This window comes from Sapajus apella, unplaced genomic scaffold (assembly GCF_009761245.1).
Source record: "Sapajus apella isolate SASKATOON/1434 unplaced genomic scaffold, GSC_monkey_1.0 scaffold43, whole genome shotgun sequence".
In the NCBI taxonomy this organism is placed as follows: Eukaryota; Metazoa; Chordata; class Mammalia; order Primates; family Cebidae; genus Sapajus; species Sapajus apella.
In genome coordinates, this window is record NW_022436983.1 from 14,042,883 (window position 1) to 14,061,949 (window position 19,067).

Consider the following 19,067-nt stretch of genomic DNA (forward strand, 5'->3'; position numbering starts at 1 on the left):
CTTAAAAGTCTTTATACTTCTTGTCAGTTACCTTCTTTCATGTAATGTTTTTACATCAGTTTTGATTGGCTTCAGTATTTTGCTGGCAGGATGCCGATTTTCAGAACTATGAAAAGTATAAGTAACGATCAAACTAGACTTGCAAATGATTTAGAAAACCCACTGGACTTTAGAAGTTTCTACTCTTAACATATTTAATTCTGCTTTCTCTACATTCTCCAAAGTTCTTCATCCTACTTACAGTGATCAACTTTTACTGCTGAAAATATCTGCTAGAGAAAGTTTTTTCCTCTTACTGTCCACAGACTATCAAAAGAGAGGAAAGTGGAGTCTATAAATGCCTTATTACAGAACGATTTCTAGTAGGCCCTCTGTGGTTTCCTTTAGGCCTTGGATAAGGCAAATCTTTCATGGTTATGTTTAAACAGGAGATTGCTTTTCTCCCCAGAGCTACGGATACATTGTGTTAAAGCTTGCAATTGACAGACTTCTGTAATATCTTCGTTATCACCTCTCGTATATTAAGCATCTTATGCCTAAGAATTAACCTAGTCTTCTCCTCTTTGGTAAACACTTACGTAGAAATGAGCATATAGAATACACTGATAAATACCAACTTGAAGAAAAGTGTCTGCATTAAAAAGAACCACCCCAGCCGGGCATGGTGGCTCAACGCCTGTAATCCCTGCACTTTGGGAGGCCGAGGCAGGTGGGATCACCTCAAGTCAGGAGTTCAAGACCAGTCTGAGCAACATGGAGAAACCCCTCTCTCTTATTAAAAATACAAAATTAGCCAGGAGTGGTGGTGCATGCCTGTAATCCCAGCTACTCGGGAAGCTGAGGCAGGAGAATTGCTTGAACCCAGGAGGTGGAGGTTGCAGTGAGCTGAGATCGCGCCATTGTACTCCTGTCTGGTCAACAAGAGCGAAACTCTGTCTCAAAAAAAAAAAAAAAAAATCACCCCATGGATGTGTAATACTGCTGTTTTACATTAATAAGTACTTTTGAAACTCATGTTTTACAACTATTGTAAATTGCATGTTATTTTTTTATTTATATTAAAGCCATCAAAGGAGAGTATAAATTGCATTTCAAATGTCACACTCACCTTAGTGATTTTTAGGAATTTTGAAGGGTCCAGTACCCGACTGTTCTTGGCCCCTTGTACAGTGTTCCACCCGCCTTCGTCCACTCTCTGGACACCTGCAGGGAGAATAGAGTGTCAGTCTCCCATCTGTTTCAATTCTGTTTGACATTGAAAGAGTGAGCAATATTTTCTCAAAACCAAGGAGAAAGACAAAAGAAGCTGTTAAAACACTGATGATAATATCTTTAATACACACAGCAGGAAAATATAAGCTAGAAGTACTGGTTATTTTGGATCACCCATGAAACATTACTGACCTAGAAAAAAACAACTGACACAAATGAATATTTGGTGCTAGAGAAGGCAGGGCCAAATCCAGTGTTCACAGAATTAACGACTAGAACACTTTGGGAGAAGTCAGATGGAAATTATTTATTCTAAAGACATTGTATTTAATGGGGTCAAGTGACACAAGTATCCTTTGATCATTTCCCAAACCTGCTTCTCCAACATTTCAGCTGCTCAGGTGGAAAACCCTGACTCCTCTTTCACACTTCACATCCAATTTGTCAGTAAATCTTGTCAGTTCAACCCGTATAATACATTCAGAATCTACTACCAACATTAGCAGTTTTATTTAAGCGACCAACACCCCTTTCCTAGATTACTGTAGAGACCTCTGTTTTGGGCTTCCTGCTTCTACCTTCAGCTTTGCTCATCATGGCAGCCAGTGTGATCCTAGTAAAGTACAAGTCAGATTCTGTCACTTTTTGGTTCAAAACACTTCTGACATCTATGTCATTCAGAGAAAAGGAGAAGATTCCTTACAAATAGCCTCTAAATAATCTGGCTCCTGCTGCCTGCCTCTCAGTCCCCATCTTCTACCACTCTCCCACTTAGGCCCTTCTTAGATTCAGCTGTACTACTCCCTTTGCCTAAAAGTCTCCTTCCCCAGATTTCCACATGATTTAATGCCCTCACTTGCTTCAGGTCTTTGCTAAAACAATACCAACTTAAATAGGTTTCCCCAATTTTCCTATTGAAAACTGTGCCCTACTCACCAAGATTTGTACTCCCTAGTCCCTTCTCTCTTGTTTTTCTACAAAACAAATTTATTTGAAAAATGATATATTTAATTTAAGTATTTATTTATTGTCTCTTCTCTCCCCTCTACCATAAGATGTAAACTGCATAATGGAAGAGACTTTGTGTGCCTTGCTAAGTGATAAACCAATAAATATTTGCTGAATGAATGAATGAATTGAAAGATCACCAAACTGTCTATCCCAAAGCTTTTCTGATCCTAACATACTTCTTGATTTTCTCTGTGCTATCTGATATTACTGATCATAAACATTCTTGCTTCTTCCTTGTTTCTATGACACTTATATCTTAGTTCTTTCTCTCCACTTGATCTTATCTGTCACTTTTCCAAGAGTTATTTTCTTCCTTTAGTCATATGTGAATATCTTCCATGAATTAGACTTTGGTATCTTCTCCTTTTCTCTCTCAATCCTGGTTCAAAAATAAATAAAAGTTACTACCTCAAAGGCACTGCACTAGGTACTAGAGCAAGGAGAGTAAGTGTGGTGTCTCATGAAACTTAAAAGTAAACTTTCTTCTCCACAGAATTCATCCCTCCTAACAATTCACTATGAGCTCTACTGTGTCTGTAACAATAGCTAATGGATACTGAGTGTTTACTATCTGCCAGAAAATTATCATTTCCCTATGAAAAAGGTTTTCTTTTCCAATGTTCCTAAAGTTAGTCAATAGACTATTGTCTTGGGTTTAAAATGCCTTCTATTTCATCTTTCACTTTGAGATGGGAGTCTCACTCTGTTCCCCAGGCTGGAATGCAGTGGCATGATCTCAGCTCACTGCAACCTCAGCCTCTGGAGGTCAAGTGATTCTCCTGCCTCAGCCTTCTGAGTAGCTGGGATTCAGGCACACCCCACTATACCAAGCTAATTTTTTAGTAGATTTAGGGTTTCACCATGTTGGTCAGGATGGTTTCAAACTCCTGATCTCGTGTGATCCGCCCACCTCAGCCTCCCAAAGTGCTGGGATTATTGACGTGAGCCATAGCGCTCAGCCTGCCAAAGTGCCCCTTTCTTAAATAAAAGTTTTCTTTCAGCTTTCTGACTCTCTTCTTTTACTCTAAATTTTAAAACTTAATGGAGAATATATTTCCTAATTGATAATATCTTCCATTTGATTAACAAATGTTCCTTCTCTGCTTGTCAAAAGTTTTACCTTACCAGATAAACTTTACACTTTGAGAGGAAAATAACTACATTTTCCACTTTTTTTTCTGTCTCACCAATTCTGAGGATATAAAAGATGCTCAATAAAGTCTTATGGCTTACTGGCTTTTAAGTAGTAAAAGAAATCATGCTTTGTTCCTATATTCCCTACTTTTACTCAATGACTTTACTGTTCAGGTGAAACTGCTTCACCTAACAATCACCACTCTTTTCTTTGGGCTGTTCTTTCTGATCTCATTTTATACCTAAATAGGTAATTCTTAAATATCTATTTCTGAAATTTCCAAGTTCTCTAAACTCTAGTGGACTCCAGCCTCACCTGGTCTTCTCTTCTCTTTGGTCATGAGCTGCTGGACCTTCCTTTGCTCTTCTTGTTCTTCTATTTTAGCCTCTTTGTGAATCTGTTCGATAGTTTTAGGCCCTTGATCTGCTCTTCGAGATACCCAATTGCACTATAAAAGTAGAATATAAGGTTATCTGCCAGATAACTGAAAATTAAAAAAAAAAAATTATCTGTAATTTTTACTGCTGGAAAAGTATAAAATACCTACAAAAGCTGTATTATGGCAGCTTCTCATGTACCTTATAGATGACACTATGAGCAGTTTAAGGTTAGAGCTAAATAATTAAAATCTTCTCAATCAAATCTAGCCAACTGTATATTAAACATTCCAATAGCCAATAGATACAAAGAAGAAAGTCGAAGATTGACCCAAATTTATTATATTTTAAAGCACTGCATACATTAATCTGCAGCCTAAATGGATTGTATCTGTATCAGCATTTTGCACATTTGAAAGGAGGAGAGAAAATGAAAAATAATGAGGATTCCTTGCCTTAATCTGTGGAATCACTACTCAGATCATATCACACTCCATAGGGGTTCTAAATCAAGGATGACTCATGCTTTTCTTTCTCCAATATCATAGTTCTGATATTCTACACTAAGTTCTATACCACTCTGCCCTTTGGTTATCCCCTGTACTAAAGACAAAATAAGTTTTCGTTTTATAATTATACTTCTCCCTTCTCTTCTAGCAATAGTCCCAACATCTGCTATAAATAGAAGTGGCTGATAACATGGGTGAGGAAATTTTTTATATTTATTTACATTAGCTAGAGGCAAGAATGGAAACAGGTTTAAATCAGAATGCAAGTTCTGATCTAGAGGTGGCTTTGGTAATATGAAGGATCCTAAGATCACATCTAGTCTTAGCAATATAAAAAATCATCATCAGTGCACTCTGGCCTAGGTGCAGGATAAGTAAGAGGTAGGGCTTTGTTCACTTTCTCTAGTGCAGGGCTTGCTGCAGTTTATTCCCTGTAGGAGTGAAACTTAAGAAAGAGAAAAGAAGTGGTAGTAATAAAAACTGCACCTGGTATGAAATAAGAAAAAACAAACAAACAAACAAAAAAACCAAAAAAACAGCAGCAGAATTAGAGGGTTAACAGGAAAAACGAAAGAGAAGAAAACACCAATATCTGAGCTGGGCACCTTACATAATTATTCCACTGACTCTTTACAACAAATCTGCAAGGTAGGCAACATTCTCATTTTAGAGATTAAAAATGTAAGGATCAGAGAGTTAAATGTATTTTCTATGGAGATAAGACTTGCTGATTATTTAGCTTACAAAGACTAACTTTAATTGAATCTGAATGAAGTTTGAATTCAGAAAGGCTGATTACAAAATTGCAAGTGGCAAAGTGATGGGATTACTAATCCCAGCACTTTGGGAGTACGAGGCGGGCAGATCACTTGAGGTCAGGAGTTCAAGACCAGCCTGGCCAACAGGGTGAAACCTCATCTCTACTAAAAATAGAAAAATTGGCCAGGTGTGGGGACATGTGCCTGTAATCCCAGCTACTCAGGAGGCTGAGGCAGGAGAATCACTTGAACCCAGGAGGCGGAGGTTGCAGTGAACCGACATTGCACCACTGCGCTGCAGCCAGGGTGACAGAGTGAGACTCTGTCTCAAAAAAACAAACAAACAAAAAAATTGCAATATGGTTTGATAATCAGAGTAAGGAGAAGCAGCATGTAACTGGCAATAGGCCTTTTGTCTTTTATTTATTTATTTATTTAAAGACGGGGTTTCACCATGTTGGTCAGGCTGGTCTTGAACTCCCGACCTCAGGTGATCCGCCCACATCGGCCTCCCAGAGTGCTGGGATTACAGGCGTGGGCCACTGCGCCGGACCAGGCCTTTTGTCTTTTGTCATAACTCTCCCACTGAAAGTTTGCCTATTCAAGTTCTGAGAGTCCTGAAGCAAAAGCACTGTCTCTACGCACGTAAACAAAAGGACATCCTTCTCCAACCCAATCCTTTAAAGAGACAATAGGCTTATTTTTTTTCCCCACTCACCAGCCTTAGGTCTATTACATCTTGAAGCATGAACCGAATCCTAGATGACGTTTTTCTTTCTTTCACAATTTTCTCCATCTGATTAAAGTACTGGTCCATTCGTGGCTGCAAGAGACAAAATCATTAGTACTCCTGGCTGAGAAACTTAAATGTAATTTTACCGTGTTAGAGTTATTTATTTAGTTAGTTATCTGTTTATTGTTTTAGAGATGGAGTCTCACTCTGTTGCCCAGGCTGGAGTGCAGTGGCATGATCACAGCTCACTGCAGCTTCGACCTCTCAGGCTCAACCAATCTCACCTCAGCCTCTTGAGTAGCTGAGACTACAGGCACGTGCCACCATGCCTGGCTAACCTTTTAGTTTTTTGTAGAGATGAGGCCTCACCATATTGCACAGACCGGTCTTGAACTCCTGGGCTCAAGTGATCCTCCAGCCTTTGCCTCTCAAAATGCTAGAATTATAGGCATGAGGCACTGCATCCAGCCCATGTAGTTTGTAAAATGGTCTAGGAGTATCAATTTATAGCCAAAAGGTAATGTGGTAGAATGTTTATTTCTTTGAGACAGGGTCTTGTTCTATCACCCAGTTGGGTGTGCAGTGGCTAAATTATGGCTCACTGCAGCCTCAACCTTCTAGGCTTAAGTAAAGCTCCCACCTCAGCTTCCCAAGTAGCCGGGACCACAGGCATGTGCCACCACATCCAGCTCAGTTTTTCTGTGCGTATGATTTTTTGGAAAGATAAATCTCACTATGTTACCTAGGCTGGCCTCAAACTGCTGAGCTCAAGCAATCCTTCTGCCTCAGCCACCCAAAGTACTAGGATTACAGGTGTGAGTCCCTGTGCCTGGCCACGTGGTAGAATTTTTCGTTATTCATATGACTACCTAAAATAAAGTCTACGTTTTCTAGGCTCCTGGGAGCTGGCTTTGGTCATGTGATTAATTACAGTCAATAATATAAATGGAAATGTTATTCTATAGCTTCCTAAAGAGACCCGAGGGGCCAGGCATAGTGACTCATACCTGTAATCCTAGAAATTAGGGAGGCCAAGGCAAGAGGATTGCTTGAAGCCAGGAGTTTAAGACCAGCCTGGGCAACTAAGTGAGACCCCTCATCTGTACAAAAAGTTAAAAAAAAAAAAAAATTAGCCAGGTGCAGAGGAATGCACCTGTATTCCTAGCTACTTGGGAGGCTAAAGCAGAAGGATCACTCAATAAAACTCTTTAGTTGACAGCACCCAGGAGTTTAAGGCTGCAGTGAGCTATGATCACACTACTGCGCTCCAATCCAGGTGACAGGGCAAGACCTTGTTACTGGGGAAAAAAAACAAAACAGAGAGAGAGAAAGAGAGAAAGAGAGAAAGAGAGAGAGAGAGAGAAAGGTGGCTGTCATCTGCCCCTTTTCCTACCTTCTCTGGTGAGAATAATTAGGACATGGGTTATACTTGAGGAGTCATGGAATGTTAAGCTGAAAGGATTTACCTCTGAACTTTGTTTACATAAATAAGAAATAAACCTCAATCTTGTATAAACCACTGGGTTTTCTGTCACAGCTAAACATAATCCTAGGTAAATTAGATGTTACGGAGTGTTTCTGACATTACTTCTTTGAAGCATTTCTAATTTCTATACCCCTTATTTAAACAGCACACATTATTATAGTATTTTTAATGATTTCTTATATTATGATTAGATAGCTATATTATCACTTAGAGTATAAACTTTAGAAGCTACTGAGTCTTCATTTCTGCATCACCCTTAGGCCATGGTACTTTTTCTTTTCATACTTCTGTTCCCAAATTGCAAAATGATTACAGAAGAAGAAAAAAGAATACAGGACAAATAATCTGAAGAATCTACAGAGTGGCTTTTACATAATTTGGGACATTCCTCACCTCTGACTTTAATGGAAATGTAAGGAATACAATGGTTGAACACTGACAATGAGATGGGCAAAAGAAGAAAAATGAACAGCCTAGACCTTTGGGACAAGATAGAACTACTTTGTTGACAGTCTAAGTTCTTTTGTAACTGACAAGGAGCCTTCATGAAGGTTTCTCAGTTTTTGGAGTTTTACCTTTGCTTTTTCAAAGTCCAAGTCTTTGCCAATGGTGGTGAGCAGACGACACAGGCACTCCAGGGATTCCTCATCATGGTTCTTTAGCAGCTTCACCACACAGTCGTGCATGATGGCTTCAGTCAGCATTTTGAGTTTAAAGAGTTCTCCAATAAACTTAATGTTGCCAATGGATCTCCGCCGAGCTTTGTCCTTGGCTTCTTCCAGTTCATCATGAAGCCTTGTCCTCTCCTCTGGCTGTTGTATAAGGAAGATTAACAGCATCTTGATGATGAAAGTTGTACTGCACAATAAACACTGAGATTCATGGTCTTTACCCTTTCTAGGGGTCAGATACCCTCTGAGAATCTGATAGCAAGTGTGAATCTACTCCTCAGAAATCTAAACTATACCCATCTATTTTAGATTTTTGGAACTCAGTGACTTGACTCTGCATTAGACAGAATCGCTGGCATGGAGAATTGAGCTTCCCCCTTTATTAGGCACTAAAAGAAACAAAGCATTCCCCTAAACATTAATATGTTGTTTTCACGTGAAAAAAAGGCTGTATGTCCCTCTTAAGGCAGCAGGGAGATGCTATATCCAGCTTCATGAAAATTCTACTTCACAGTGCTCAAAGTGTCCAAGCATTGTCTTTTTATGAAAATACTTACAGCACTGGCAGCCTCAAGTTCTTTCTGCTTCTTCTCAAAGACATCATCGTCTGCTTTATCTTTTTCAAACTCCTTCTGGCAACGGTTCAGTAGCAGCTTCCGGAAATTCACTGTGTTACCAGGCTTGTCTGCCATGGGTACTTTCAGCTATATCCAGACAGGAAAATAAAAAAAAGGAACAAGATTACTTAAAGACATGAAATACCTATCTTCTTTATTGTACGAAATAATGCTGACTGAACCATAGGTAAGCATTCTATAAGAGGCAAACAATATAGCTTCAGGCATTTCATGATTCAACAGTAATATATCTTAAATTTTACTTGGAAAAGACACATATTCCTCTTATATAAATGCACTCTTTTTCAGCCATGCGTCTAGCTGACATGGAAATCCTTGTCACATTATTGAAACTATAACCCTGAACTTACCTAGACCTTTTTTAAAAAAAACTCTGTAGAGTTATTACTTCTTTTTATTTAGTACCACTGTAATAAGTATTTTGGTTTAATAGGACACATAGAGATGACATAAGACAGGGGAGAATTTCCTGGTTATATCAAAACTGTTGTAGGTGAAATCCTTATTCTAGAAAAAAGCAGAAGTCGGGATATTGGAGGCTTTTTGAGATATCTTTTCATTGGCGAATGTCATAATGTTAGTACTTACCTTGACTATAAATACAGTATGTTTACTGTTTATTGCTTATGTGCCACAAGAATATACTAGTTGTCCAAAAGTCTGGAAGCAAGATCCTTGCAAGGTTTCCATCCAAATCAAATAATAATTGTTTTCTAATAGTTGCAATAGCTCAAGGTTACTTGTAACCAAATACAGAGACATTCTTATGAATACATTTAGAATCATAAAGACAGAAGACTGCAGCAGGGAATCTACTAAAATATTCTAATTTACAGATGACATCCCTCAGAGCACTATTTTGAAGAGCTATTTCATATTATGGCAAAACAGTTTTTCTGGGATCACAAAGTGGCTCCCAAAGTTCTGAAATGTATGCATGGTCTTTGCCCTAGGTATAATGGAAGATCTTTGTAAAAATAGGGTAGACTGCATTCATACTCACAAAATAATGTTATTAACCAGAATGAACTTGGTCAGCTGCTGATCAAGGCTGGATGACTAGAGAAACTTCCTAAGAACTGAGGATGATGATGCTATAGAGTATTTGAACTAGAACTGATGGCACACTCTCCAATGTATTCCCTATGATGTATGAAAGATCATTTAACAAGTCCAGTTATAATTAACCAAGTGTGACACTGCATATTTCTTTTCAGCAGGAAACGTTATCTTAGGAAGAGGGAAACATCTTCAAACAATTTTTCTGACAACCAGAGAAAAAGCTACTATATCCTTAACTCCAAATTCAGGCTACATAAGTGCAAGCAATTATAGATCATTTCATAGTCAGGCCTACTCTAAAGTCACACAAGAAGGCTCAGGAGTTTATCGGCCTTCAAGAAAAGAAATGCTATATGAAAGCAGAAGTCTTCCAAAGCAAAAGCCAAAAGTTGATTCTACCTTCTTTTATATAAGACCCAGAATACACAATAATGGGCTAAGGAATACAAAAGAGAACCAAGAAGTATATTCAAAAGCATGCTGGCATACAATAGAGCACCAATATGACATTAGGATTTAGAATAAAAGTTCTAAAAATCAACGGTCATATCCAATTTGCTGCTTTATAGGAACATAAGTCAAACCAGCCAAAAAATCCTAGCCAGCATCTTGGCATATTTACCTCCATCATCGATATTAAGTAACTGACTGATAAAAAAATAATAGCCCGGCCCACAATCTATCATCTCTAAAGAAACATTTCCTGCTCTACAGATTTACTGCGTAGAAAATGGGAGAGATGAGGACAACAAACAATATGAAAATCTAAGCCACTGCCATATGGTGAGAAGTGTAGGGAAGACTATATTGAAAGAACTGGGTTAAGGATCAAAAGATTTGCTTGCTTGCCATATAAACAAAGGCAATTCTTTTAATCCAAGTTTCAGTTTTGTCATCTAAAACAAGGGAGGCACAACCTCTATGTCCAACTGAGAGGGCACTTGAGCATTCAGCATGGAAGCACTTTAATAAGCCATAGATTAAGTAAGCTGTAACTGAAATAGAAAGATTGCTGGAATCTGAGTCACAAAATCAGAAACTGAATCCCAGCTCTTTAATTAATCTACTATGTGAATTTGGGCAAGTTACCTCATTGAACCTCAGTCCCTACACCTGCAGAATGAGATATTCCAAAATGATTGTAGCGTAAGAACATTATAAAATAGCTGTTGAAAAGGGAGCTCTGAACATAGTAACAACACCAGCTCTGCCGTGTGACTTTGGCCAAGTTACTTAGTTTCACCAAACCTCTATTTCAAAAATGGGAATAACACCTATCTCTTAGGAGGTGTTATTGGGAGGATCAAATGAGGTCTCTAGAAAAAGCAAATTGTGGCTGACACACAGTAAGGGCCCAATAAACTAGTATGGCCATATTTAAACACTTGAAGTTCCATTTCACATGCCTATGATTAAACATTAAGAGTTACCTATATTGTAATAACATAGCTATCAAAGAAAGAAAAAAGCAAAGTTAGCTCACTAAGCAATAAAGAGAAAAATCACAAAATGCAAGAGAAACAAAACTCTGCTATCCCAGAATGACAGTCAAGAGAAATCTCACATGAATCAGAGCATAAAGACATGTAAAATCGTGCATAAACTTTTTAGATATATCCACATGGAAGTATTAAAACTGAATAATTAGAAGAATGACTACAGCTTTACAAAAACGTTATCTCTGAATGAATGAATGAATGAATGGATGGATGAAAGAATACCTAGCTATACAGCTCCTTGAAGACTCATTTTGAAACATGATCTTAATACCCTTTGGGGATGGTTGACAGGGCTGTGGAAATATGGAAAGGGGCCAGTGAGAAGATATCCTCTGAGAATAGTGATGCATGGTGATTTTTTTTTTTTTTTTTTTTCCTTAGGAGATGGTAAATTTGATAGGGCTGTAAGTGAGCATTTGTTGTCTGCTAGACACTGGCTGGTCAGGAGACCTACTGAGATTGGTTAGCTGGAATAGAACATGAAGAGTAGATGTCTTAATCTGCTTGGGTTTCTATAACAAAATACCACAGACTGGGTGGCTTAAACAATGGAAGTTTATTTCTCACAATTCTGAAAGCTGAGAAGTTCAAAATTAAGGTACTGGCAGCTTTAAGTTCTTGGTGAGGACCCTCTTACTGGCTTGTAAATGGCTGGCTTCTTGCTGTATCTTTACATGGCAGGGAGAGAAGCAGCTCAGGTGTTTCCTCTTCTATGGGCACTAATACCATTGTCTGGGCTCCATCCTGATGATCTCAACTAAACCTAGTTACCCCCCCCAAACCTCCTATCTCCTAATACAATTATAATGAGAGTCAGGGCTTCAAACTATGATTTTTTCAGAGACACAACAGTGGACAAGGCAGATGTGTGCAAATGTGATCATGGATAATGGCAAGAATGAATGGTAATGTGTGATAGTGAAAAAAGGATCTATTTAGACAACTACAATTTTCACTTAACAGTCCATGACCAATACTAAGATGTATGTTTTAAATGGGTTGTTTGGGAGCAGTTTGTTTTTCTTAGGGAGCAAAGGAGTCAGTAAGAACGTTTTAGTAAGGCTGCTTGGTAAACTGAATTCGCTAGAAAGCACCTACCTTTTTATTTTTACACAGTAGTAAACTAACAATGTGGCATTAGTGTAATGAGACCCATCCAAATACAGGTCACTCAGCAATCTTAGATATGAAACGCTGTCAGCATCAGGTAGTAAGTTTCCTCAAGCAACAGGTCCTATACTGCTGACATATTTGTTAGTATTGAGGGTGGACATTCTTATCCCCAAAAAGACCAAATTCTAGAGAATCATCAAGGGCTGTCAGCAGTGTGGTAATCATGGTAATCAAATAGAAATGAAAACAGAATGGTAAGTCCTGGCCTTGGCTTAGCACGTTCAGGATTTTCAGTGCTGTCCCAGAACATAAAGCTGTTAATGGTAACCCATGGTCCACAAGTAATTTTTGCCCCCAGATCGTGTGCTAGTCTGAAGTAAAGTATTTTTAATGAATACTGTAATGTAAGCAAGTGGCATCTCTGTGCTCACTCTAAAACTCTGGTTTCTGGAGTTTACCCTTAAAAAATTTTTTTTTTGCGGGGGGGAGACAGTGTATCCCTATGTTGCCAAGGGTGGTCTCAAACTCTGGGGCTCAGCTGATCCTCCCACCTGTTTCCTGAGTATCTGGGATTAGGCACATGTGCTGTTACTCCTGGCCAGGGACAGTTGGCTCTTAAATGTGAAGTAAAGAGCAATATAGCAATTAAAAAAAATTGTTTAATAAAGCAAAAACTCTCAGGTCCATGGTGACATACTATTATCTATCAGTGGTTATGTCATGACCTTAGGTAATTTAACCTGCCCAAACTGTACATAATACTCTGCATACTGTGAACACGGCTACCAAAATGCATCTCTGTTAGATGTACTTGGAGAGGTATAGTGTTGAAGGATACGCACAAGATTCAAAAGGAGGTGGTCAGTTATGAAAGTATAAGTCATCTCTGATCATCTTTTTCTTCAACACATCATAAAATCTTCTATCAGGACACACATCCCTCCTCCTCCAGTTGACTCCAGCCACTTGCTGTTGTCCAAAGCTAACTTGTCATGTTTGCAATTCCAGGCTTTATTTTTTATGAGATTTAACTCCCTCTCGTGTTCTCTCGGCGTCTCTTCCTATTCTTACTCCTGTCCTTCTCTTCATGTTTTGCTTTTAAACATTTAAAGTGGCAACACTACAAGCTCTGTATCTGGCTAACAGTACACAGAATGCTTAAAAATCTGCCTTTAGTGCTATTCTTTGTAGCTGAAGTATGCCTGTCTCCCACAGCACAGATAAAAAGTAACAAAACTACAATCTCAGGGCATAAAATAAACTCTTTCAAGTTGGTTATTCTTTCATTGAGGCATTTACCTACTCACTCACAACTATTACCTGCCAAGAATCATTCTAGGCACTGGGAATTCAGCAGTGAACAACATGGAGAAAGTTGCTGTACTCTCGAAGTTTATATTCCATTGGGGTCCTGAGATGAGGATTCTCATTTCGATTATAATTAAGATAAAAGCACAGCAATTTAAAGTTTCAATAATCCAACTTAAAATTGTACTTAAGTACAGATTTAGATACAGGACAACATTTCTCTTGCCCACTCTTCTCCATCTGCCACTTAATTCAGATGTCTTTCTCCTAAAATAAGTGCTAAATTCTAGTTAAATGCTTTATTATTCATGAAGGGAATCTCATAGGCCTCTTCAGTCAGTTCTAGTTGACCTAGCAGCGGAAGCAGCAAAATACTCCAGAAGCAGAGTTGACCATCTCTTATGATTCCCTTATGCTTTGTATGATATGCCTTAGTAGAGCTTGGCATATATGGGCATATATGGCATATACGGGCAGCTGCATATATGGATGGATATGTACATATGTGTGTGTATTTGCATGTATATGGTATTACAGAGCAACGAGGGAAAGGTGAATTCTTTACATTAATTTCCTCTATAAATCTAAAGGAATCTTTCTTAAAGGTCTACCCTTTAAGACTTCATGAAAAGGCCAGGTGCCGGTGGTTTACACCTGTAATCCGAGAACTTTGGGAGGCTGAGGTGGGCGGATCACGAGGTCAAGAGATCGAGACCATTCTAGCCAAGATGGCAAAATCCCATCTCTACTCTAAAAAATACAAAAATTAGCTGGGTGTGGTGGCGCATGCCTGTAGTCCCAGCTACTCGGGAGGATGTGGCAGGAGAATGGTTTGAACCTGGGAGGCAGAGGTTGCAGTGAGCCAAGTTCAAGCCACTGCACTCCAGCCTGGCGACAGAGTGAGACTCTGTCTCAAAAATAAAAAGACTTTATGAAAAAACTAACAAAATAATTTTGTACTCTTGGATTCACCTCATCACTTCAAAGTAACAAAAGAGGTTTTAAATGGAGGTACGTAATCAATGTGAGCAACATGGAAAGAGAAAAATGGCTTAACAACTGCTCTAAACAATGAGAATACATATTCTCCTAAATCTTACAATCTCAACAATCTAGGAGGGTTTTTAAACCTCAACACTACTGACATTTGGAGTAGGATGATTATTTCTTGTGCAGGGCTCTCCTGTGTGCACTGTAGAAAGCTTAGCAGCATCCTCATCCTATACTCACAAAGATGCCATACCAATAACCAAGAAGGCCTCCAGTCACTGTCAAATGTCCTGAAGTCAGGGTGGGGAGGGAATGTCCCTGGTTGAGACCAGTCTCCCAGATACTAGTTTAATTTTTTATTCACTCTCTTCAATTTCTTTAAGTCTGTTGGGAGGTATCATTTTTCAAGCTAATAATTACCTTAAGGAAATTTTTTTAAATGCCTATGGTCTAGAGGTTTGGAAAATATTATATACAGTAGATCTTTCCTGTCTGATTTCATGAGAAACATCAGCAAAGTAAACAGAGCCTTGAAGAAAACAAATCTGCTTATGCCAGCATTGTTGAAACATATACTAATAGCTTGATTTTGGGCATTTCACTTTTGGGCAACACTGGTCCATGGACATGTCATCTTGAAAAAGCAATTGGCTAGACTTCATTTCTTTTCTTCTTTTTTTTTTTTTTTTCTTGAGACAGGGTCTTGCTCTGTCACCCAGCCTGGCATGCAGCAGTGGAATCTTGGCTTACCGCAACCTCCACCTCCTGGGTTCAAGTGAGTCTCATACCTTAGCCTCCGAAGTAGCTGAGATTACAAATATGCACCACCATATCCAGCTAATTCATTTCTTTTCTAACAGTACAAAGTAATATAGCACACACTAATATACCCATTGCCCAAATGTGTCAAATCTTAACATTTTGCTGTATTTGTTTTAGATCTTTTACTTAAAAAATAATCACTGTGTGTGTATATATATACATATATTAGAGATGATGTCTTGCTCTGTTGCTCAGGCTGGAGTGCAACAGTGCCATCATAGCTCACTGTACCCTTGAACTCCTGGGCTCAAGTGATCCTCTCTTGCCTCAACCTCTGGAGTAGCTGGGACTACAGGTATATGCCAACACACCCAGCTTTCTCATTCTTTTTTTTTTTTTTTTTTTTTTTTTGAGACAGGGTCTGTGGCCCCATCATGGCTCACCGTAGCCTCAACCTCCTGGGCTCAAGTGATCCTTCCACCTCAGTCTCCCAAGTAGCAGGGACTACAGGCATGTGCCAACACACCTGCCTAATTTTTTCTATTTTTTTTGTAGAGATGGGGTCTCACTACGTTGCCCAGGTTGGTCTCCAACTCCTAGACTCAAGTGATTCTCCCAGCTCAGCCTCCCAAACTGGAATTACAAGCCTGAACCACCACAGCTGGCTAGTTTTTCAGCTTTAAGAAACCAAATATTACAGTAAAGCTTAAGAGCCTATAGTGGTTTTTAAGCTTTTCACTCTATCGCTTGTTTTTGTTTTGAAAACTTTTTAAGGTTCAGCTCAATAAATTATGAAAAAGCAAACTTCCTGAACACTACCATGTATAGTACCAGGTAAAGACACAGAACACTGAAAGCTTCTGAGAAGCTCCTCTTTAATTTCCTTCCCAAAACACATTCACAACCCCCTCTCTGTCTCCAGAGTTATTATACAAAAGCCTCCTAGACTTTATAATAGTATACAGAGAGGGGGTTGTGAATGTGCTTTGGAAGGAAATCTAAAACTTGTATACAAGTCTAGGAGGCTTTTGTATAAGCCCTAGACTTGTTTACAAAGAAAACATACAACCCCTAATACTACAGACAGGTATCCCCAAACACTAAAGTTAGTTTTGTTTCGTTTTTGAACATTAAATAAACAAATCACATAGTATCTTTCTGGGTCTGCCGCCTTTTACTCAAACTTATTCTCATGAGATTTATCCATGTGCATGTAGTTGTCCTTCAGGTTCACTGTCCTTGTAGAAACACACTACAATTTATCCATTCTACTACTAACGGGCACTTTGTTTTTTCCTGTATAAAAAATGCCACAACATTTTTGTATATATTTGCTAGCATGTAAGATATGTATGTTTACTGGTTTCTGCCATAACTTGCATTTCAATTCAGCTTTAGTATATAATGCTAAACAATTTCCAAAGTGGCTGTTGCAATTTACATTACCATTAGCAGTATGCGAGAGTTCTTGTTGCTTCACATATTTGTAAATATCTGGTAAATTTAGCAATTTGGTGATACTGCATAGCATACGAACATCTTCACATCTTCGGCATTATTGCCCAATTCCCCTCTAAATGGTTGTATTCATCTTTGCAAACATTTAAAATGTTTGTTTTTTTCAATCTAGTGAAAATAAATTTTACAGAACTATGGTTTATCTTTTCTTAGTTTATCACTTCCATGATAATGAATAATACTGAACACCGCTTTTTTCCTTAAAAAAAAAAAAAACACCCAAAAACAGAATACATGTGCAGGACGTCCTGCACATGTGCAGGTTTGTTACACAGGTATCCATGTGCCATGGTGGTTTGCTGCACCTACTGACCCGTCCTCTAAGTTCCCTCCCCTCTACCCCTACCGCGCAACAGGCCCTGGTGTATGTTTTTCCCCTCTTTGTGTCCATGTGTTCTCAATGCTCAACTTCCACTTATGAGTGAGAAGATGTGGTGTTTGTTATTCTGTATTAGTTTGCTGAGATAATGGCTTCCAGCTTCATCCATGTCCCTGAAAAGGACATGATCTCATTCCTTTTTATGGCTGCATGGTATTCAATGGTATATACACGCATTTTTCTTTATATAGTCCATCACTGATGGACAACAGGGTTGATTCCATGTCTTTGTTACTGTAAATAGTGCTGCAATAAACACACATGTGCATGTGTCTTTATAGCAGAATGACATATATTCCTTTGGGTATACACCTAGTGATGGGATTGCTGGGTCAAATGGTATTTCTGGTTCTAGATCCTTGAGGAATCGTCATACTGTTGAACTAATTTACATTCCCACCAACAGTGTAAAAGTGTTCCCGTTTCTCCACAGTCTTGCTAGCATCTATTGTTTCCTGACTGTTTAATAATCGCCATTCTGACTGGCGTGAGATGGTATCTCACTGTGGTTTTGGTTTGCATTTCTCTGATGATCAGTGATGTTGAACTTTTTTTCATGTTTGTTGGCCATGTAAATGTCTTCTTTTGAGAAGTGCTGTCATTGATTATCTTTTCTAAAGTTTATCAGCCAATAGAACTACACATATTTTTATTGGGCTGGTTTTTTTTTCCCCCTTGCTGATTTGCTTCTTTTTCCTCCTTAATTCTGGATTCTAATATTCTGTCATTAATGCACTTCAAACAGATTATCCTAGGTTGTGGTTTTATTTTTGTATAGTGTCCTTGATTTTCTTACAAAAGGTTAGCTTTTTATATTTAGATATTTAACTATCCCATAATGTTTGATGTCTGTAGTAGGATCCTATGATTCTATGCTCATTGTTACCATTTTATTTCAGTTTCTTAATCCCTCAAAAGGAATCAACTATGGTGTTAAAAGTCAGGACAGTGGTTACCTTTTTTGCTTTACCTGAGACTGGGTCTCACTCTGTCACCAGGCTGGAGTAAGTACCATGGTACTATCATGGTTCACTGCAGCCTCAACCTCCTGTACTCAAGGGATCCTCCCACCTGAGCCTCCCTAGTAGCTGGGACTACAGGCACATGCCACCATGCCTGGGTAATTTTTTAATTTTTAATTTGTAGAGACAGAATCTCATTATGTTGCCCAGTATGGCCTCAAACTCCTGGGCTCAAGTGATCCTCCCACCTCAGCTTCCTAAAAGTGTTGACATTACAGGTGTGAGCCACTGCACCTGGCCCTAGTTATCTTTAAAGAGCAAAGAGTGCTAAAAAGGGCCTAAGGTGTGTTCACTTCGCTGACATACAATGAGTTGTACACTAATGATTTGTATACTTTTCTGTAAGCATGTTGCATTGGTGAGCTGAAGCTGGTTCATATTGGTTTATGACAGACAACTGTTTAACAGGAATTTTGTGAGTGTTGTCATACAAATAGTCCTGAAAAGAGCAATTATATCATTAAATTTGGCAAATGCAACAAACGAGGAATTTCCCCACAGAAAGCACATATATTAGTCATATTTCAATAAAAAAGTTTAAAAGGTTAAAAACATATGCTAAAGGAATAAAAGTCAGGTGCAGTAGCTCACACCTGTATTCCCAGCACTTTGGGAAGGAGGCAGGAGGACTGCTTGAGTCCAAGAGTTTTAAGATCAGTCTGGGCAACACAGTGCAATTCTGTCTCTATAAAAAATTTAAAGATTAACTGGACATGGTGGTGCGTGCTGATGGTCCCAGCTACTCAGGAGGCTGAGGTGAGAGGATCATGTGATCTCAGAAGGTTGATGGTGCAGTAAGCCCAGATCCTGCCACTGTACTCTAGTCTGGGTGACAGAGCAAGATGAAAAAGAAAAGGAAGGGGAAGGAAAATAAAGGAAAGGAA

The 19,067-nt window shown here is 38.8% G+C and overlaps 1 protein-coding gene across 15 annotated transcripts in view; it reads right to left on the reverse strand.

Moving 5' to 3' along the window:
• EIF4G3 (eukaryotic translation initiation factor 4 gamma 3) overlaps positions 1–19,067 on the reverse strand; it is a 206,002-nt gene that overhangs the window by 51,027 nt on the left and 135,908 nt on the right. For all 15 annotated transcript variants that reach the window (XM_032301197.1, XM_032301186.1, XM_032301185.1 and 12 more), the window contains 5 exons: positions 8,450–8,596; positions 7,797–8,033; positions 5,721–5,825; positions 3,674–3,806; positions 1,109–1,203 (listed from right to left, as the gene is read on the reverse strand). In XM_032301197.1, coding sequence (XP_032157088.1) covers positions 1,109–1,203; positions 3,674–3,806; positions 5,721–5,825; positions 7,797–8,033; positions 8,450–8,596 — 717 coding nt within the window. The remainder of the gene's footprint in view (positions 1–1,108; positions 1,204–3,673; positions 3,807–5,720; positions 5,826–7,796; positions 8,034–8,449; positions 8,597–19,067) is intronic.